This window comes from Maylandia zebra, linkage group LG7, assembly GCF_041146795.1.
Source record: "Maylandia zebra isolate NMK-2024a linkage group LG7, Mzebra_GT3a, whole genome shotgun sequence".
Classification (NCBI taxonomy): domain Eukaryota; kingdom Metazoa; phylum Chordata; class Actinopteri; order Cichliformes; family Cichlidae; genus Maylandia; species Maylandia zebra.
In genome coordinates, this window is record NC_135173.1 from 15,363,519 (window position 1) to 15,385,702 (window position 22,184).

At 45.8% G+C, this 22,184-nt stretch overlaps 1 protein-coding gene across 2 annotated transcripts; it reads right to left on the reverse strand.

Annotated features, from left to right (window-relative positions):
• Positions 1–646: 646 nt before the first annotated feature.
• On the reverse strand, positions 647–22,090 carry slc25a22a (solute carrier family 25 member 22a). Of its 2 annotated transcripts, none has more exons than XM_012919607.4 (11): positions 21,990–22,090; positions 8,304–8,481; positions 8,076–8,201; positions 7,905–7,960; positions 6,870–6,960; positions 6,198–6,252; positions 5,467–5,527; positions 5,118–5,262; positions 4,876–5,030; positions 4,715–4,790; positions 647–4,598 (listed from the first exon to the last, which is right to left on the reverse strand). In XM_012919607.4, the coding sequence occupies exons 2-11, from the start codon at positions 8,321–8,323 to the stop codon at positions 4,445–4,447; spliced, it is 939 nt and encodes a 312-aa protein (XP_012775061.1). In that variant the 5' UTR covers positions 8,324–8,481; positions 21,990–22,090; the 3' UTR covers positions 647–4,444. The 2 variants fall into 2 exon arrangements, with proteins under 2 accessions (XP_012775061.1, XP_004553054.1); XM_004552997.5 differs by having other exon boundaries at positions 21,883–22,066.
• Positions 22,091–22,184: the final 94 nt, after the last annotated feature.

The window sequence follows — 22,184 nt, forward strand, 5'->3', positions numbered from 1 at the left end:
TGCCATGAACAAAATGTTAAATTCATTGCAAACAGCAAGGGATTAATAATGAATATGTTCTGCTGACACAAGCAGGAATCCTAAACCCCAAACATTAGGCTAAATTGCACAAGAAAATGCACTTATTCCTATCATGCAAGTTCTAAACACATAGACCTTATTCAGCGAGTGCAACCACAAAGAGCTCAGGTAAAAGAGGCTCAGCTGCCTATAAGGTCTGCCACAGCTGTAAGAGACTAACAAAAGAAAGCTGAAACAGTGAGTGAGATGGGAGCGCGTGATCTTCTACCACACCACCCCAGCTTAGCATACACCTGTAGTATAAGGCGCTGTTCTGCTCTCTTCCCACTCCCACTAGAGGACCACAGCTCTACTGCGACCCCACACTGACACCTGGTGGCTTCATCGGGCAAAAACCATAACAGCAGTCACAGCTGCACCCGTGCCCCGAGGAGCCACAATGTCATCCTTGTAGTCTTCAAAACATAGCCCTACTGTTTAGTCTTCACAGCACTATTACACGTGAAAAAAAAAAACAAAAAACGCTGTGTCAGTTCTTCTGTGTTCTCTCGGACGACCGCCGGACCACAATAATGAGAGTTGGAAAAAGTGTGACACTCAGCACACAGACAACCACAACAGGAGATTTCAGGACAGTGAGTTTATTTAACAGCAAATTGTGACAGGGAACACAATTTATTTATTTTCCATTGCATTGTAAACCATGTCTAAGACAACCGTGTCATTCACCACATATTCATAAACACCCTCTATGTCATAGAGAGACTTTGTAGGTGGACAGCGGGGGTGGGGGGTCCTCGATTTCTAAAGTGCTATAATGCACAATTCCTCTTGGAGGAAGAGAACAGAGGCCGTGAAATGAGCTCAGACCCCCCAAAAGGCCTCCAAGGTCCCCCCAGCTGCATTATTCATACACTGTGTTTCCTGTGACTGACAGATGGTGTTCAGCGTTTACTTTTTTCCTACTGAGTGTCTGTGTGTGTGTGTGGCTTTACTTATTGCATATCAGTGAGCTGGTTCGTGAAATTTCTCGGTGAATGTGTAAAGCACAAATCTTTAGATTAAAACGTAATAAACTCTTCACTATATTCATAATACATCTCACCTACATTACATTCTTATATTAGATTAGTTTAGAATATGTACGAGATATACATTTGTGGATAACTGGTGACGGCTGACGTAGTGAACACCATCACGTTGGGTCTCTTATAACGACCTGTTGTCTCAGCCCTATGGATCCAGTTTTACAGACATACATAAGCTAGCATGTTCATTTCATTCAAGACTTCTGCAAAGAAATAAATCAAGACTTTTAAATCACGTCTGCAAAAGCAGCAGATGGATTTCCAAGATTTCGAGTATCCAAAGCGGGTCTCTTGTGCCTAATGATCCTTTGTGCTTTCTTTGATTGTATACACTCCGGGTCGTACATTTGGTGTTTTAAAAGCTCCTCTGTGTTAGCCCGCACCCTGGCGACAGATGCTGGACAGATTGGATGGCAGAGGAGGGCAACAGATAGAAAGAACAGGAGGGGGGAGGGCACTGGACCGACAATCAAGAGAATCAAGAGAAAAATACCGCGGTGTCACACTAACAACTACACATCAACTACACCACTACACCGTCAGACACGCACGCACATACACACAAAAAACCTAATGCACAAGGTCAGTTTAAATTCACAGCAGGGTTTAAAGAAAATTGACTTGCGCAGTGTGTTCAAAGTTCGGGCAAAAAAACAGATGAGAACGATCCGAGAGCAACGAGGGAGGGGTGGGCTTTTAAAGGAAATCTGGACGAGACAAACGTAGGCATTGTGATGACAATAACAGCAAATACGAAATGAACTTGGAATGTGGAAAAGAAAAACAAAAAGAAAAATTACAGCGGTACTTTATGAAGCCAAGCTCACGTGAGCAGACGGGCCATCTTATTATCTGCCGACATGGCTGGAGGTGCCAGATGATGTCCCTCACTGACCTATGGCTTTCAGTTAAGACATTGATAACGCTGAGATTAGCTCGAAGTGATTCAGTCAGTGTGGCCTTGGTCGTTAGTGCAGCCACTGTCATATTGCAGCCACCTCATGAAAGAAGCACCATTCAAAACAGACAGATTTTCTTTACCGTCCGATGCCAGCAGGTCTCTGTCGGCTTTCACATTTAATTTTTAGAACTCTTTAAGCATTTCTGCGAGTCGTTAACTTAAAACAAAAGACACTTCCCTCTATCACCGATGCTTCATTTGGTCCTAGCTGATGAAACAGGCTGACCCACACTTAAACAATAGCAATAGGCAATAGGCAGAAATGCCTCCCCCCCCCTCCAAAAAGAAAAAAAAGAAAGAAAAAAAAGAAAACGACACTAATGTTTCCCACTGCAAACATTTAAGAAAAAAATCTCATTAAAATGTTGCATTTAAGTTCATATGATGTGTCCGGCGTTAATATTCCTTCATTCGATATGTCCACATCATCATAAAACATAAAAATCACCACAACATGAATTGACAGGGGAGCTGGAGAGGTAGGTGTGCAAAAAAGCCATCATTTACAAAACAAACAATAAATCCTAAAACGTCAAGTTCATATCATCTGCATGTTTACAATATAGTTAAGGTGGACACTTTGACACAGGAAAAGAAAAACAACACACAAATACATAGTGCTATACTGCCCACAGAAAGGAATATCGATAAATAAAGCTCACTCCCACAAATTAAATACACTGAAAAGTTGCATCGTGTATCTACAGTGCAACAGTGCAGTTGACGAGCTGCTTGAACGGTGGGAACAAGGAGGGAATGTGATTGGAATAATACACTTCAAAGTCACCTTGATCTCCGGTGAGATAAACCAATGGCAGCGCTTCAGTGTCGTGATGCATAAACGAGATACAACAGGGCTGCTTTCCCTCGCAGCTTAAAGCAAACAAAACCCTCTAAAGCAAATAAACAGATGTTTGGTTAAAAAAAAATCATCGACTGCACTGAGAACGCATTAGTGTGATTTTTTGATATCCAAAGGATTTTTAGCTCTTTGGGTCCTGCCATTGAATTCAAGTTTGGATAAAGAATTCAAACTGAATATGAACTCATCTGTAAACAAAAATAATTTGGTCTGTATCTGATGTGAGGATGAAATGCTCTGGACTTGCTGGCTCCACAATGGATGACTGTATTCATAAATCTCAGGAGGTGAGGTCTGACCGTTTGTTAGCATCAATAATTACTAATAATCTGGCTTTCCATTAGAATTACTTTCAGCTCATTTAGTGTTCACAGCAATGCTGTCCGTCTGAATCCACCGTGCATCACGCGTGGCAGAAAACTGCTTGCTGCACTTTAGGTCGCAATCCAATCAGTGATGTCACAGCAGGTGTTTTCGGTCGCCTGACAAAGGCTAACTAAACCCCCGCTGTGACATCAGTGATTGGGGTGTGGGCAGGAGTGCGATACGCTTGACCCATAAAAAGGCGTGAGGGCGCAGCTGTTTTGTGATTCCGTCAAAGTTCAAACAAAGTTTACGCATGTAGTTTGTAGTTGAGCACCGATTCTCACACTGGTGCTTCAGTCCAGTGTGCATCCACGAAACAAAGCTATAGTCGTAGTGGAGGGGGGCCAACAGTTGAACCATTGTGGTAGTGCAACGCATCAGATGGAACCTGATCTACTTAAAAAGCCATGGCAATCAAAGTGTGCTCAGAGCTGAATGGCTGGGTTCATTACAACCACTTACAGGAAGGGATGTGGCTCCTATGGAAAGATCATAGCGATTGTGCTGGTATCACATCAACAAGTTGCCTCGGTCTTTGTCTGAAACAGAGGCCTGTGTTACTGTAACTCGTTGTGTGTTACCTTTTAAGACATAAGGTTAAGGGAAGGTTGTGTTTTTGATTTGTTTTTTTTGTTTTACAGGACTAATATTCTTCTACTTGCCTAAGTAAGGAATGTGCATTTATTTTTAATCTGATCATCATCATTTATAATTTATAGTTTCAAACCAACTGGTAAGATTTCATCTGTCACTTAAAGACTAAAATTTGGTACTGTAGGGTGGCAGAACTGCAGCAACCGAGGGCAGTACATCTGCTTTAAAACATAACAATCATATTCAAAAAGATAAGTACAATGTTGTAATTATAAAGTGATATTCTTTTTCAAACTTAAAACAAGCTGATATTTGTGGCTTTATTTCCAGAGAGCTGGCTAAACCTGCCAACTGGATTTTTTTTTGTGCCGCCATAGGCAGCTTGGCAAACTAAGGCTCCCTCCTGAATGATTTGAACACATTCAACACAAAAAAACAATCTGTACTAATGGTCACGCTCGGACCCATCACAAACTTCTCTCGGTATGGGATGAATCTTCGCGAAGTTGGTGTAATGCATTATGGGAGGGAAAGGCAGAAAGGAGGTGCTCCTTATTTGTCTTTTTTAGGCAAGAAGCTGAGGATAAATTCACCCACGCCCAGGAAGTAGACCACCTGGGCGATGCCAAACAGAGGAGCGATAACCAAGGCTCGACAGTAGGCTCCCTTCAGGAAGGCTGATGGACCCTCGTTACGCATGATTTTCCTGGGGAACAAACAGGAAAACATAGGATTAACCCAAAAACACATCCAGCACCGGCAGACATGGCGGGTGACTGTACATAGCACTTTGCATGTGCTGTAAAAGCATAATTAGGTCACCTGATGCAGTCAGTCACTCCAGCGTACGTGTCTTCTGTGTTCCCTCGGGTCAGCGACTGCAGTCTAGTCTTTATAACTGCAACACAGTGAGTTCAGGTGAGTATAACATCAAACATCAGTGCAAAGACTGCAGAAACAGTGTTCTCAGTGCCACTGCTCACCATCAACGGGGTTTACAGCCACAGCTGCTGTGCTTCCCGCAACGCAGCCTGATATAAACGAAACATAGAAAGGAGCAGGGCCCTCTGCGCCTCTTTTTCCAAAGTTATTCAAGTTGGCGAAAAGGGGGAAATAGATAATAGAGAATGGAACATCCCTATAAAATCAGAGAAATAAAACCATGACAGTAAGTTCTGAGAAATTCACTAAAACTACAAAAGTACAGTTGCCAAATCTGTTTTACCTGAGCAGCGTGGCACCAAGGCCTTTATACAGCCCAGCAATGCCCTTTTCCCTCAGTAACTGTCTGGTTATCTGCATGGCTGTCGGGGATTTCGTCTCCACGGTACCTGCTGCCACTGTCTCTGGCATCAGCTTCCTTTGAGCAGCTACAAATTGCAGGGAACATTAAAAGAAAAGTTCAAGCACTCGATGCTAAGAGCAGGTATACATGAACAAACATTTTGGATTTGTAACAGAAAAAAAGACAATAAGATAAAACTGTTGTCATCTCTGACGTGACCACATGAGGCCACTGTTACTACACAATGTCACAAACAACGCAGTATTTGCTAGATTAGATCTCCTCTTACCAATCCGCCCAGCATCTTGGAGCTGAATTTTCAACATCTCCATAGGAGTTGTGACAATAACCTACAATTAGAGCAAAATAAAGGTTTCACATAAACTGTCAACATTTACAGACTGTGAACAAATTAATCTGAAACGACTGATTAATAGAGTGGAAAACAAATGCAGTGTAAATCTAATTTCATCCATTAGTTAAATGCCAACTCTTGTTTTCCTCTCTAATCCACACAGTAGTAACTAGTTAACTGGATTAAGGGTGAGATGGTCATGTTCTCAGCTGCAATCTTAATCCAAGGTCTGCTACACTTAATCTAATCACATTCCTCGGGCTTGAAGCCTTTGGCCTCATTGACAACAGGCATTTCCTTCTGACTCACTCACTCAGCGCACATGGCTGAGCACTCTCACAGAGTCTTATCTGAGCACTCACGTCTAGCTGCCAGAGTATAGCCCGCTAACGGGACAGCATCTCAGTGATTAGAAATCATTCACTAAAAAGGAATATTACAGGTCACATTCAGATCACAGATAACACTATCTGCAGTGAGAAACTCCCAAGTATGTTTTATGACTACCACCTCTCATTTAAAGGTGGCTGTGGTTAATTCCAGCTGTAGGCAGAGACAAATGAGGTCCAGTAGTTTGGATGTGATCTGACACTGGCAGTGTTAAAGCTGGGTGTTCCAGATGGAGAACAGGAGGATGCAATTAAAGAAGCGCCTCACTCACTCACCTGGCATGTACCTGCACCGCAACCGGCCAACATCTCTTTGAACAGAGTAATCTTTCTGGAGAAGCAAAAGGTAAAAGCGCGATCAGATTAAAGCAGACACTAGACTGACAGTGTGAGAGCCAGACAACTTCATTTCCACAGTCCTCGAAAAAGGAGTTGTAACCACTAGTGCTGGTGATGCTAATCTTTGTCTTCCATATCAACATGTCAAGCACAAGGGCAGATTAATAATTCACAAGGCGAGCAGGTGGGCCAGACAAGTCAATCATTCATCAGCCTACATGTTTGTCTCCATAGCGATGGAGACGGATGCCCCAGAGAGCTCCAGGGTTGTCTGCACAGACAGTGCTCATGGTGGATAACAGGTACTTTTTTATTCAGCAGCGCACTGTGATCGGTTTTTGGCGCATGTAATGTGATTCCACTGTGTGCCAATTATATTTCACACGTACATGTAACTCTGTATTTAGAAACCAAACAGTTAACAAGCCAGCGTGAAGTGCTCGGTGCCTCTGAGAAGATGACAGAAAATGGGGGATTAGCTGGAGCCTTGGTGACACTAAAGACAGCTAACATGTCAGGTTATATGCTAGTAAACACGCCAGTTAATTACAGTGGGAATTAGAGGAGTGGGCAAGTGTCAATCTGCCTGTCAGCACTTTCATTTCTCACCCATCCTTGGAGAAGTGATGCCTGAAGAAGTCGTTTGCAGCTAATTTGATGGCTTTCTCCGGTGTGACTAGCGTTAAGTTCACGGCAGCTCCTGAGAGGATAAGAATGGCAGAGAAGGAAAGTAAGACACAAAGAAGAAGAAGAAAAAAATAAGTATTTAAGTAGTCTCTTTTTTCTCTACAGTTTGTGAGTTTTGTTGTTGTTTAACTTTGTGTACCAGGTTTTTCTTGATTATTGTAATGGCTGTATGTTTAGCCTTTAGTACATGTTACTACTGTAACCTGGTTTCCACTGGTATTTAAAAGTGTTTATATTTTGATCTTGTTTAGTCTAGCGTTCCCAGCATCCTCCTGTAACTTTTTAAATCTTCATCTCTGTCAGGTGACTCCCTTCTTAGTTATTTCCTCTTGTGCCTTGTTGTAGGTTTGACTTCCTTTGTTATTGTCTTAATTAGTTTTAGCCGTTTCTTGTTACCCTAGTGTTTCCACTTCCCTGATTACCTCATGTGTGTATCTATAGCCTCAGTTTCCCTTTGTCCTTTGTAAGAGTGACTGTTATTCACTCATGTGTGTGACTGTCATTGGTTGTTGTGTCGTTCTTATTTTGCCACATGGGATTTATATTCTTGGAGCAATAAAAAAAACTACGTAAAAACTAATAAAGGGAAATCTATGTTTCTTAAAACTGTGTCTTAAAAAAGACACATGAAAAACCACCACTCCCCATGTTATCTCATGTTAGACTTTCCACATCTGCAGAATGCAAAGATACACTTAGGTCTGAGTGACATAAATTTCATCATCAGAGGGTGAATGTGAGGCTCTGTGCTCTGTGCAGATATCCATGTCCCTGCCAACTACACTAAAAAGCATCAACTATTAAAACATTGTTTAAGTGAACACCAAACAGACTTGATACGCGCATAACAGGAGGTGCTTCAAGCACACAAGCCTACACAGGTTAGAAAAATGATTATCTTATATTTAAATGAGTTTGCACATTAATCACATACAAAGTCAAAAAGCTTCACTTTACCTCTGTACATCCCAAAATATCCCTCTGACCGAATGGTCTTAATAAGGCAATCTGACCTGTAACACAAGCACAACAGTTGTGGTATGTCAGTTGAAGAGCTGCCTGAAAGGCTGAGTGACACTACACAAGGCTACTGTGGATTAAAGCTGGAAAAAGAAAAGAAAGTCATACATGCTAGTGTAAAGGCGAGATCCATTTTGCTGGTTTTGGAGCCGAGTCTTGGCCAGGTCAATGGGAAACACACAGGTCACTCCGATTAGGCCAGCGATCCCCCCATTGATCAATTTGGCAGGCAAACTGGATGAAGGTAACAACCATAAACACAAAGACAAAAATATCAAATGTGGATGGTCACTAGATTAAAAACAAAGCCACAGCTCCAAACCTCTGTAACCTTACCTGATCTGCTTGTCAGCCATTTATCTGAAGCCCTGACTGGTCAAAGTTTAATGCGTCTGCTAACCGGCTGGTTTGTTGTTAAGAGTAGTGTTCGGCTGTCCGGGTGGGATTATGTAGCGGGACTATCTTCTGTCCACTTGACTTGTTCCAGCTGTTGTCAGGTCAAGCTAGGGGATATCTGTAAAGAAACAGAAAAAGAACCGGTCCCATCTATCACTGTCATGAAGTCGCCCGAATGAGAAAAATTTCAAAGGTTACCATGAAGCAATGTCACCTCTACAAATATTACAACATGGACTTGCTTTGGTAGCAAGTTACGGCAACAAGTATAAATATATATGCATGCTTCTGCTCAAAGCAACTTATATTAAATGCATTGAAACTAAAAATCTGCCATAGGTTTTGCAAACCTTCCTATTAAGGTTATTCTGTTTGTTTAGTGCTTTCAAAAATGAGATGAAAATTATGTAAATGCCTGCAATGGAAAGTCAATATACCAAAAAATGGGTTTTTAAGCTTTGGTGAAAGATGGGCGGTGACACTCTACAGTCCTGGTGTCTGTGGATACTTCATTATGCTCTGTATATCCCACAGTTCACAGACGAGCATAAATATTTCCACTCTAACCCAGGTAAACTTTTTAAAAAAGCACATCTCAAGTGGGGAAAGAAAGAAGAAGATGCAGGCCTAAAAAAAGCTATCTACAGCAGATGAATTATTTCCAAGATGGCGCCGCGGATGGCAGCCTCGGTACTGCGCTCTCTCGCACTTTTCTTGTTTTTGTTTATTTTCTGCGCTTTTGGTCACTCAGACCACATCACTTTCTCCAGAGATCAACTGCTTAACATCAGGCAGTCATCTCACTATAGTTCTTATCCATTTTTCACAAACCCGGAAAGTTTTTTGGAGATTTTAGTTGGAGGCGCAGCAGCTCTCTGTGGCTCCTGGAGAAGACGTGGACGGGGGAGTCGCGCCGGTGCGCTGGTGAAACTACGTCGGCGAGGATTCCGCACGGCACTCCCCTCCATTCACCTCGCGAATCTCCGCTCTCTTCCAAACAAAGTCGACGAATTACTGCTCTTAAACCGGACTAACAAGGACTTTGCACGCTCTGCTGCCCTCTGCTTCACTGAAACCTGGCTCAGTGAGCGAGTCCCAGACGCTGTCTTAAATCTGCCGGGCTTCCAACTTCACCGGGCGGACCGCGAAACAGAGCTCTCAGGGAAAACAAAGGGTGGTGGAGTCTGCTTCTACATTAATGAAGGTTGGTGTACTGATGTCACAGTGTTACAGAAACACTGCAGCTCACACTTGGAAAGTTTTTTCATCAACTGTAAACCTTTTTATTCACCGCGGGAGTTTTCTTCCTTCATGCTGGCCGGAGTTTACATCCCTCCACAGGCCAACGCGAACAACGCACTGTGCGAGCTGGCTGACCAGATTACTACCCTGGAGAGGAAATTCCCGGATTCCTTTACAATTATTCTTGGGGATTTTAACAGAGCAAACCTAAACTACGAACTCCCTAAATACAGACAGCATATAGACTGCCCCACCAGGGACAACATCATACTGGATCACTGCTACACCACTCTAAAAGATGCCTATCGCTCTGTGCCCCGGGCAGCTTTGGGACATTCTGATCACTGCATGGTCCATCTTATTCCAGTTTACAGGCAAAAACTCAAACGTGCCAAGCCTGTAGTCAAAACTGTGAAGAAGTGGACTAACGCAGCAAAGCAGGAACTGCAGGACTGTTTTGACTCCACTGATTGGACTGTTTTTGAAGCTGCATCTGAGAACCTAGATGAGCTCACGGACACTGTGACATCATACATCAGTTTCTGTGAAGACGTGTGTGTGCCAACAAAGACCTTTTGCACATACAACAACAATAAACCATGGTTCACTCCTAAACTCCAACATCTTCGTAAGGCCAAGGAGGACGCCTTCAGAAGTGGTGACAGGGTCCTGTACAAGCAAGCCAGGAACACACTGACCAAGGAGATCAAAGCAGCTAAAAGGATCTACTCCCAGAAGCTGGAAGAACGGCTCCCAGCCAACGACCCTGCGTCAGTGTGGAGGGGCCTGCAGGAAATCACCAGCTACAGACGCCCCCCACCCACTATTGAAGCAAACAAAGACCTGGCCAACGAGTTAAACACTTTCTATTGCAGGTTTGAGACGGACAGACTCCCACGCCCCACCCTCCCCTCCCCAGGGACATTGCTTCAGACATTGACCCCCAACACACCTTCCACCTCTCCCCCCTTCACCCTGCCCCTCCCCAATCAAGACTCAACGACCACCCCCACCCTCCCCAATCCAGACTCAACGACCACCACCACCCTCTCCAATCCAGACTCAACGACCTCCACCACACCTCTCACCCCCCCTTTCCTCCTCCCTGAAACTAAGAATACACACTCAGGATGTGAGCCGACTATTCCAGAAACAGAAGCCCAGGAAAGCCCCCGGACCAGATGGCGTCTCACCCTCCTGCCTCAAAACCTGTGCTGAACAGCTGGCTCCCATCTTTACTCGCATCTTCAACAGATCCCTGGAGCTGTGTGAAGTTCCCTCCTGCTTCAAACGCTCCACCATCATCCCTGTTCCCAAGAAACCCACCATCACAGGACTGAATGACTACAGACCTGTCGCCTTGACGTCTGTGGTCATGAAATCCTTTGAACGACTGGTGTTAGCCCATCTGAAAGACATTGCAGGCCACCAGCTGGACCCTCTGCAGTTTGCCTACCGGGCAAACAGGTCGGTGGATGATGCAGTGAACATGGGGCTGCATTACATCCTGCAACACCTTGACCGCCCGGGAGTTATGCCAGGGTCCTGTTTGTGGACTTTAGTTCGGCTTTTAACACCATTGTGCCTGAACTTCTTTCCTCCAAACTCTCCTTGCTCAGCGTGTCACCAGCTACCTGTCAGTGGATCACCAGCTTCCTGACAGACAGAAAGCAACAAGTGAGGCTGGGGGAGATCACCTCTGAAACCCGGTCCCTCAGTATTGGTGCCCCTCAAGGATGTGTCCTCTCACCACTAGATAGATAGATAGATAGATAGATAGATAGATAGATAGATAGATAGATAGATAGATAGATAGATAGATAGATAGATAGATAGATAGATAGATAGATAGATAGATAGAACTTTATTAATCCCTCGGGTGGGTTCCTCTGGGAAATTCGATTTCCAAAAAAGCACAGCACCGACAGAAGTTACAGAAGTTACACTACTGTTCTCCCTCTACACTAACGACTGCACCTCCAATAACTCGGCTGTCAAACTCCTAAAGTTTGCAGATGACACCACTGTCATTGGCCTCATTCAAGATGGTGATGAGTCTGCATACCGGCAGGAAGTTGAGCGGCTGGTACTCTGGTGCAGTCAGCACAATCTGGAGCTGAACACTCTTAAGACTGTAGAGATGACAGTGGACTTCAGGAGACATCCCTCAACTCTGCTCCCCCTCACCATATCAGACAGCCCTGTGTCAACTGTGAAGACCTTCAAGTTCCTGGGTACAACCATCTCCCAGGACCTGAAGTGGGAGACCAACATCAACTCCATCCTCAAAAAGACCCAGCAGAGGATGTACTTCCTGAGACAACTGGGGAAGTACAGTCTCCCACAGGAGCTGCTGATCCAGTTCTACACTGCGGTCATTGAGTCTGTCCTGTGCTCCTCCATCACAGTCTGGTATGGAGCAGCCACTAAACAGGACAGGAGCAGACTGCAGCGGACTGTACGGGCAGCAGAAAGGATCATCAGCGCCCCCCTGCCCTCCATCCAGGATCTGTACCTCTCAAGAACCAGGAAACGGGCAGGGAAAATCATCACAGACCCCTCACACCCTGCACACAGACTTTTTGATCTGCTGCCCTCTGGCAGACGGTACAGAAGCCTGCAGACCAGGACCACCCGAAACAGGAACAGTTTCTTTCCCCTCGCCATCTCCCTTCTTAACAGTTGACCTGTCACACTGCTCCCACTGCCAGACTGCAACTGCACCTTATGTACATTTTGTAGTATTCATTCCACCTCATTCATTTCTGTATTTTATGTATATAAGTTTAGATTCGTTATTTATAGTTGGTTTACATAGCTTTGTGTATGTATGTGTAATGTGTATATATAGACACTTGTGTGTGTGAGATTTACATTGCTGTGCTTGAGAGCCACCATCTACCGGAACCAAATTCCCTGTATGTGTCTGCACATATACTTGGCCAATAAACACGATTCTGATTCTGATTCTGATGAACAGTATCTAAAAGGTATGTCCTTAAGAACTAGAAATAAATCCAGCAAAGACCTGACAGAGGACATGTGGCATGCATCTGGCCCTTCATGTCATGGTCCTGGGTCGGTGACCCAGCGCTTTTAGTTTATCATTTTCTAGATGATGATTGTTTAAGTTCTGTTATTTTCGATCTGCCTCTAAGTCTGCGTCTGTATCTGTCTGTCTATGGTGTCTCCCCATCTGTTTGTGAATCTGTCTGTTTAGTTCAATGCCTTGTCTGGTTCCATGTATCTGAGTTTCCTGTTTTATTGTGAAGGTCCGTGTCGTATGTGAGTGTGATCAGGTTACGTTTCCCCTGTCCCGTCAGCCCAGATTCCTCCCAGCTGTGTTGCCCTCCTGTCTCTCATCCCCTGATTACTGGTGTGTGTATTTAAGCCCTGTGTGTTCTCCTGCCTGTTGCCGGTTCGTCTGTATTACTCAGTGTCAGTCTGTGTATCCACCATGTCTTCTCCCTGCTGTTCATCGTCATCCTCCTCTGCTCGTTTTCATTCAGGTTTGTGCTCTGTAGTTTAGTTGTTTCCCAGTTTAGTTCAGTTCGAGCCCCGTTTGCTGTTTGTCCACATTCTTTTGTGTTCAATAAATCACCTTCACTCCTCTACGACTGCCTGCGCTTGGATCCTCATTTATTCCACACGGCTCGCCTCGGCAGCCGTGACAGTACGAACCGGCCACTATGGACCCAGCAGCAGTCAACCCACCCGAGGAGCTCCGGGAGGACATTATTTACTCGGTGGACAGATTAATTAACTTATGGCTCGAGCATGAGGGGAGAGAATTCCGCCAAGGCATAGCTGTTCGGCTACAGCGCTTAGTTTCTGGTCTCCCCTGGTTGCTCAGCTCACTTCACCCGCTCACACAGAATTTCGTTCTGAACGAGCTTCATCTTCTCCCCCCTGCTACCACCCACTCTGCAACTCATGCTTCACTCCCTGACCCGACGGAGAGTGTCCTGCCCGGCCCGTCGGTCCAGCCTTCAAATGGGAAACGGCACTCACACCGTCGACGCCCCTCACCACAGTCGGACCCCAGGATATCAGAGCGGCCGACTGTGGTGAGTAAAAAGGATAACGGCTCCAATCTGAACTGTAAGACTTTTTCTTCTGGGGTTGTTCGGGGTGTGTCAGTGGGAGCTAATTCACAAAGCTTACCTACCTTCGTGATAACTGATCTCTCCCAGGTTGGCATTTTTAAGACTTCAGCGAAAGCAAAGGGCTGTTGTTCTTCTGAACCTGTTAAACCCATGTCAGCTAACCCAGGGTCTGCTAAAACTGTGGCATATATCCCAGAGACAATTAACACCAGCTCTGATAATACCAGGACTGTTTATTCTTTTGAACTGCAACCGGATGCTCAGTTAGCCGCCCGGCCTCCAGCTCAGTTAGCCGCCCGGCCTCCAGCTCAGTTAGCCGCCCGGCCTCCAGCTCAGTTAGCCGCCCGGCCTCCAGCTCAGTTAGCCGCCCGGCCTCAAGCTCAGTCTCCAATTCCACCACCGCCGTCATCCCAACCATTGTTTCAGTCACCCTCAGTTCAGCCTCCTGTTCAGCAGCCACTAGCCCTGCACCCTGTGTCACTTGCTACTCCGGTACAACAAGCCCAGTCAAATCAATCTAAAAGGAACTGGGTTTCATCCGTTTGTTCTAAGCAGAGCGTCAAACCTAATGATAATGTCAACATTCCTCAAAGGCTGGCCAGTTCTGAGACTGAGATGCACTCCAGGGCCTTCCCAGAGGCTGGGTTTCAGCCCCCATCAGACTCTGGACCCCTGGAGTTTAAGAAGCCAGCTGAGGACTGCACCCGGCTGTCGCTGCCTGAGCAGGGTCAATGCTCTGCGCAGCTGCAGGCCGCTATGTGTTTGCCAGAGGCCCGTGCGCCTGCTGGTCCTGTTCTGTCCCTGCCAGAGGCCCGTGCGCCTGCTGGTCCTGTTCTGTCCCTGCCAGAGGCCCGTGCGCCTGCTGGTCCTGTTCTGTCCCTGCCAGAGGCCCGTGTGCCTGCTGGTTCTGTTGCGTTCCTGCCAGGGGCTCCAGTGCCCACTGGTTCTGTGACTGTTTTTGCTGGGGGGCCGGAGGAGCCCGTCCAGCCTTCTGCCTCGTCAGCCGGGGGGCCCGAGGAGCCCGTCCAGCGTCCTGCCTCATCAGCCGGGGGGCCCGAGGAGCCCGTCCAGCCATCAGCTGCAGTCTCATCACCGCCTGCAGTCTCATCACCGCCTGCAGTCTCATCACCGCCTGCAGTCTCATCACCGCCTCGTCTGGTCCGGCTCCAGCATCCTCACCGCCGTCTTCATCCGCCTCGTCTGGTCCGGCTCCAGCATCCTCACCGCCGTCTTCATCCGCCTCGTCTGGTCCGGCTCCAGCATCCTCACCGCCGTCTTCATCCGCCTCGTCTGGTCCGGCTCCAGCATCCTCACCGCCGTCTTCATCCGCCTCGTCTGGTCCGGCTCCAGCATCCTCACCGCCGTCTTCATCCGCCTCGCCTGGTCCGGCTCCAGCATCCTCGTCTTCATCCGCCTCGCCTGGTCCGGCTCCAGCATCCTCGTCTTCATCCGCCTCGCCTGGTCCGGCTCCAGCATCCTCGTCTTCATCCTCCTCGCCTGGTCCGGCTCCAGCATCCTCGTCTTCATCCTCCTCGCCTGGTCCGGCTCCCGCATCACCTGCAGTGGCCTCCTCTTCAGCTTCAGCCTCAGCTTCCGCCTCGCCTGGGGCTGCAGGGGCCACGCAGCCTTCAGGTCCCCTACTACCACCTCCACATCGTCGGTCATCTGCCAGGCCGCTTGTTGGGCATCTCCGCCACCGTGGACGCCCTCCTGGACGCCGCCACTGCCTTCCGCACGGTCGGCCCCCGGACTTGTTTCCACGCCGCCGTTGCCGTCCGCACGGTCGGCCCCCGGACCTGCCCCGTTGCCATTCGCATGGTCGGCCTCCTGAACTTGACCATCTGGGCCTTTTTTGGACTCTGTCCCTCCGTCCTGGGCCCCCTCCGCCCGCCCTGGTCGGGTTGTTTTCTGTTTTGTGTTGGTCCGTTTTTTCGTTTCTGCTGGGCTGTCTGGTGCCAGCCCTTGAGGGGGGGGTACTGTCATGGTCCTGGGTCGGTGACCCAGCGCTTTTAGTTTATCATTTTCTAGATGATGATTGTTTAAGTTCTGTTATTTTCGATCTGCCTCTAAGTCTGCGTCTGTACCTGTCTGTCTATGGTGTCTCCCCATCTGTTTGTGAATCTGTCTGTTTAGTTCAATGTCTTGTCTGGTTCCATGTATCTGAGTTTCCTGTTTTATTGTGAAGGTCCGTGTCGTATGTGAGTGTGATCAGTTTACGTTTCCCCTGTCCCGTCAGCCCAGATTCCTCCCAGCTGTGTTGCCCTCCTGTCTCTCATCCCCTGATTACTGGTGTGTGTATTTAAGCCCTGTGTGTTCTCCTGCCTGTTGCCGGTTCGTCTGTATTACTCAGTGTCAGTCTGTGTATCCACCATGTCTTCTCCCTGCTGTTCATCGTCATCCTCCTCTGCTCGTTTTCATTCAGGTTTGTGCTCTGTAGTTTAGTTGTTTCCCAGTTTAGTTCAGTTCGAGCCCCGTTTGCTGTTTGTCCACATTCTTTTGTGTTCAATAAATCACCTTCACTCCTCTACGACTGCCTGCGCTTGGATCCTCATTTATTCCACATGGCTCGCCTCGGCAGCCGTGACACTTCAGCTGATCTATCTAAGCATCACTGAAGCCTCATAAGAAATGGTGGCTGTTAACAAGGCCTTCTTATGGAAGGAAAACAGGGCGAACATGACAAAATGACTCAAGATCTGGACTGAAAATTAGTAGCAACAGGTCTTATGGTGTGATGAATCCATATTTACAATTTTTGTTCAAATCATCATCAAAATGTACAGAGGAAGTTAGGAGAGTTGGTGCAGAGAGCGTCTACAGTCATCTATAAAACATGGTGGAGGCTCTGTCATAGTTCAGGACTGCATTTCAGCCAGTGGTGTTGGGTAATTATACAATTATTAATACAGAAAAATAGTGACAGATTTTGATCGAACACAATTAGCATCACAATGGAGTAAAAGCACAACTGGGTAGAAAACACACAATGAACCACTATCAGTCATTAACTGGCCTCCCCAGAGTCTGGACTTCAACATTATCGTAGCAGTGTGGGATCATTTTAACTGAGATTGTAACAAAAGCAGCCAACATCCAAAGAAGAGCTCTGAATGTCCTTCAGGAAGCCTGGAGAACTATTCCTGAAGTCTACTTAAATACATTACGAAAAAGCTTGACTGAGTTCAGGTTACATTAAAGAATAGATTTGCTTGTCTCAAATATTGTCTTTCAGGCTCATTAGAATTGTTTTTGCCTAATATACTGTTTTTCCATTTGTGCTGCACAAACCATTGCATCTATTTCCAATTTCCTGAGGGGTGGCTCGAGACTTTAGCACAGCAATGTAGGTCTTTGGTAAAAGTGGAGGTTTGATAAAATGTCTCCTCAACTTTGATAGCTATATTGCCATAAGAAGGTCCTGTTGACAAACTCTTTCACACTGGACAAACTTAAATGTGTTTCGTTTTACATGATGAAAGACAATAAATCAATGTGTGCCATTAATACTTAAAACTATCAACATGTTATGAAAAAGCAAGACTAATCCCATAAATGTAAATGTAGATTTGAGAGAGCTTTAGCCATTAATGCAGACTGATTACTAACTGCTAAACAACTCTGTCACCAGCCAAACATCTGTGCAGCATGCATGTCCTTGAATGTTCATGTTTTCATGCCTTTCCATGCTTTTCATGCTTTCATTGTCAACCTGAGGTGCTATAGAGGAAGCTCAACCCTCTGCAGGCTAAAACAGTAATTATGAAAAAAAAAAAAAAACCTAGATAAAATATGTCTGCAGTGGATAAGATGCACCCTATTTTTGGTACAGAATGCCTTCAGTTTAAAAGGATGCTTCCCATTTCCCCTTTCATTCTCTCCTCCCCCTTCATCCACCAATCACAACCTGCCTCTACATGTGCACTCCGCTGCCTTCTCTCCCTCTCCTGCTCTCTCCCTCTCACCAACCCTCCCCCATCACTTCCCTCAGTCACGAGTCACGACTCTCAAACGCAGCTTTTCCGTCTCAGATCTTTGCTGACTTGTGGGCTTCTTAGTGAAGTACAAATGCTTACAGTTGCACAACACCAATATCACTAATTCCTCGGATCCGCTTTCAGAGACATTTCGCAGCACGAGGTGATGTTTCGGTTTACAGAGGGCACGAATGCAGCTGCAGTCTGGTGTGTTTAGTTTGGATGTGGACTTGAGGCCCCTGCTAGCTGCTCCAGAGGTGGAAGAGGGAAGAAAGGGGGGGGGAATTGGTTTAGAGCAGGTCAGCGAGCTGTCTCTGGTGTCTGTTGCCTGGGCGTTGTCCTCACTGCTCCTTGGAGCCAAACACAGGCAACTTCACAACCCACCTCCATCGCTCATCTTCCTTTAACTGTTTTCTCGCCGAGCAGCGACACTGCGCCCACATTTCCACTGTGCTGCATGCTCCTTTTGTTTTTCTCTCGCTGACTTCCTCGCGAACATAGGCATATTAACGCTACGGCCAGCAGTGGGGATATAAGCTGAATTTAAAAGTGGCTATACATTTGGTTAGTAACAGGACTGAATATTAAATGAAAGCCACGAAACTGACATCTTCCTCCTTCTCTACACTGCCTGCAGCTTTTTTTGTCGACTTCACTTCAGCCACACGCCACAGCTATGTCTGCTCCAGCATCCATCTGACCCCTAGCCATAGCGTGGCTGCGCTGTCTTGTCATGACAATTGGAGTCTGTGTGGAAACAACTAGGACCAGTGTGCAGTGTTCACAGCAAGAGACACTGCTCATACTTCTTATGCTGTTCTTTGCACAGCATAAGCGGAAAATAACAAAGCGGTGCCTCATTTGTAGTTCACATAACCAGGGATTTTTCATGCTCATTGTACACACAAGAACTTTTAATCCACATACAGTTCAAGCTAAGCGTCTGTGTTACCTTACTTCACAGCAACATTTTCCAACATTTGCCATTTGAAAAACAAAACTACATTTTAAGCTTGAGTAAATGAAACCCCACTTAAAAAAACAAAAGACATTTACAATCCAGGGTTTCCTCTTTGGCGGCCAACAAAATCTTTTATAGGCAGGCACGATGTTGATTTATCGATCAAGGAAGTGAATTACTTCTGGAAAAGTCAAAGGAGCTTGCAAAGAAAAGCTTCTGGACTTCTTTAAGTTACTTGAAGACGTTTCACCTCTCATCCGAGAAGCTTCTTCAGTTCTAAGGTCTTCTGGAAAACAACTTAAAAGCAAAAAATGAGACAAAAGTGAAAACTTAATCAAATCAGCCAAGTAAAAGTGACTCGAAGCATCTCTCTGACACACACACACACTCGCACAGAGAGTGTTCACACTAAGGTCATATTTTGAGTTTGGACTACTGAAACTGATAAGCACTCATAAGTAAACAATACATGATTATGCAACTCAAGCAGAACCTTGAGCTGAACAACTTAAGCCGGCCCCATAAAACCACCCGCTAGACGTTTCTGATTAACAGCCTCGAAGAGAGTCAAGGCTCAGACTGAGACAGATAACAGTTGAGTTTCTGACCCCTATTCTCACTTCAGGAACGGGACAAAAAATGCTGCCATAGAGAAACAAGAACATGGGAACAACCTACCTAAGAAATATGTGTGAAATTTAGTGCTTCCATCCACGTAATCCTAACAAAGGTGTGCCATACTGAAGCCTTTTTTTTTAATCTAATACAAATATTTCAAATAATAATGCAGCAAGCACAGAAAAGACATTGGATCATTATGCAAGTGACATTAGTAATGTCAGATAAGTAGAATGCAAATGATATTCCTATCATTTAAATCAGCTACAAGCATAATTCCCTCATCTGCCACAGAGCCTGGGCTACTTCTCCTCTCCCAAGTGGCAGCAGGATAGAGGTCTTGCTGACTGAGCATGAAGCATAAAAGGAAGTAAGCACCAACAATGACAAAGTGCAGTGGTAGTAAGTGCTCAGCTAACGTGACTATGGTCGGATGAAAAGACAGAAACGCACGAAAGTCAAACAGGCCATCGTCATTAGCTCAGCGCAGGCTGTTGTTACCGATCCATCTGTCTCACAAGAAATGATCTGATGAATCAGATGCACACTCTGAGGCATCCAAGGAGAGAGGAGGGGGACAAGGGGATTTCTGCAATTCTCTATCAGATGTCGAGTACTTTTCTGAGCTGCAAGAGCACAGAGGTCACACCTAATATAAACTCAATCTGTCCAGTTTCTTCCAGGGACAAGATTTTCCTCATTTTTAATTTATGAATTCGGTTAAGTTTACTGCAAAGCTGCTTCAAAATATTATCATTCGGCTGACTTCTATATAGATATTAGAGCATATTTGATGACCGAGTTTAAATTTCCTTACTACACTAAAAGCAACATCTACTGTTTTCACCATGAAGCATCAGCTGCTTGTATTTTGGCTATTTTTGGACAAAAGTGCAGAAACAAGGGATGAAATTTGTGGTGTCACAGATAAATCTGATTGCTACTCCCTCTTCCCTACTGCATCGGGATTATAAATCTAATGCCTACTTATGAAAGCTCTCTCGCAATCTCCATTTACAAAAAGGAGGGGTGGGAGTTGTGATCTTGGCACAAATCATCTCTGTCAGTGGCAGTGCTCTTTGGGGCCATTAAAACTGACACACAGAGCATGCATTGTTGGAAACACCTGCTGGAGATGGGAACCAAGAGTCCACAGGTTTCAGGCTGCAAAAAATACCCGCTTCTTTGCCAACAAATGCCGTTGTTTAGTCCCTCCTCTGGCACCAACTGTCTCCCTTGTGGCCCAGTTTCCAGTCACACGGGGCTTTTCTCTCCCGTCTCTTCAGTTCTGCTTACATCTCACCTTTCCTACAACCTCGATAAAGGAATAATCATGCTATTGTTGGTCCAGATTCAGCTTTAAAGTATCTGCTTACAATTTACAGTACTGTCCCCCACCATCAGTACCACTACACTTCATTCTCCATTCGGTGCACATACATTAGTGATATTTATCGGTCCTTGCCTAGACATTTTAGCGTACTTTCAGGGAAGGCTGAAAACTTGCAGTTTTCTGAATGAATGTAATGCCAAGTCATGAGTATCACAGTCATACAGGTGTGATAGATCCAGTGGAAAGCACAGGAATGACACCCTATACTCAAGAGTGGCTCACCTCATGAATTATTTCAAGCAGTAAAGATGCTTTGTTTGGACTACTTCTCCACTACAAATGCTGTTCATCTGAAAAACGTGCTGGTTTTTCATGTACATGTCAGCACACTCAGCAGCTAAATGTTACCTTATGTGTGCACTGAAGGGAGTTTGGGGCCCCAGACGGAAGAGCGAGGAGTCACAGTAAAGTGAGTGGGTACTATGGGAACGGCCTCCGTTATGTATCCTTTTCAGCAATAATGCCATTACCTAATTTTGCAGATTCTTTAAAATGCTGGATCTTTCTAGAAGTGGTCCTAAGTTAGCGTTTAACCAGATGCAACGTGTGCCTTGTCAGAGTCAAAGAGGAGCAGCTTTTACTTTTCTCTGCCAGTTAAAAAAAGGGTAGGTGGGTTTAAATGGGTTCACTACTACAATCCCAGCCCACATGATAACACCGTCACTATGGAGGAGAAGCCGGCAGAAGACGGACTCTGACCCGTTTCTACCGTAATAACCAAATATCAAAGAAGCTAATATTTGCGTTCAAGGCATTAAAATTTAAACAAACCCCATCATTTGTCTGCAGCACTGCACGTACCCCGGTTGCACCTGTGTGCGCGGTTTGTGGGCCAAATATGAGAAGGCATATTACCGACCACCGGTGTAACGGTTATTCCGCTGTTTCATAACGGTGGGCCAGACATAACGTTAGTCTGCAATAGGCCCGGCTATGAACTAAACATCTTTAAAACCAGCACAGGATAACAAAAAAACCCAAAATCCTCGGCTTACCACATAACGGAAAATTATTTACTGACCATGAATACGCGACAAACTCACATTCAAGCAAGCTAATACCCCATCTCTCCTGTGCCGTTTTACACATTTAAGCTCAACGTGCCGCCTTTTACCCTATTCCCAGGTGAGATTTCAACGGCTCTAGGCAAACAGGCACATTTTGTGAGTCAGATACCAGACGGTGAGAAGCGCAAGGCTCTGCCTGCATCCCGTTATGTACATACCAGACACACAGAGCCGCTTCCGCTGTCTCCTCGGTGGTGCTGCGGTATGAAATCAAAGCCTTTACTCTCTGTATCTTCAGCTGAGAAACCCACAGTGGTTTACCTACCGGCGTTACTAGCGGTTCAGTCCGGCGGAGGGAGGTAGAGGAGGTGGGAGTGAAGGCAGGCGGGCAGGGAGGGAGGGAGGGAGGGAAAGCGATGGAGTGAAATAGAAAAAAAAACAGAAAAGAGGATTTTAAAAATGGGGGCCTCTAGTGGCGTGTAGTGGAAGTGCAGGAGGTAAAGTTGTAGCAATGGGGGAT

Excerpts from the sequence above, each read along its gene's own strand:
- slc25a22a (XM_012919607.4), bottom strand. The coding sequence starts at position 8,323 with ATGGCTGACAAGCAGATCAG. Across the intron at positions 7,961-8,075 it reads TCTCGCCTTTACACTAGCAT|GTCAGATTGCCTTATTAAGA; the intron begins GTATGACTTTCT and ends CTTGTGTTACAG. Across the intron at positions 5,031-5,117 it reads CTTGGTGCCACGCTGCTCAG|GGATGTTCCATTCTCTATTA; the intron begins GTAAAACAGATT and ends CTGATTTTATAG.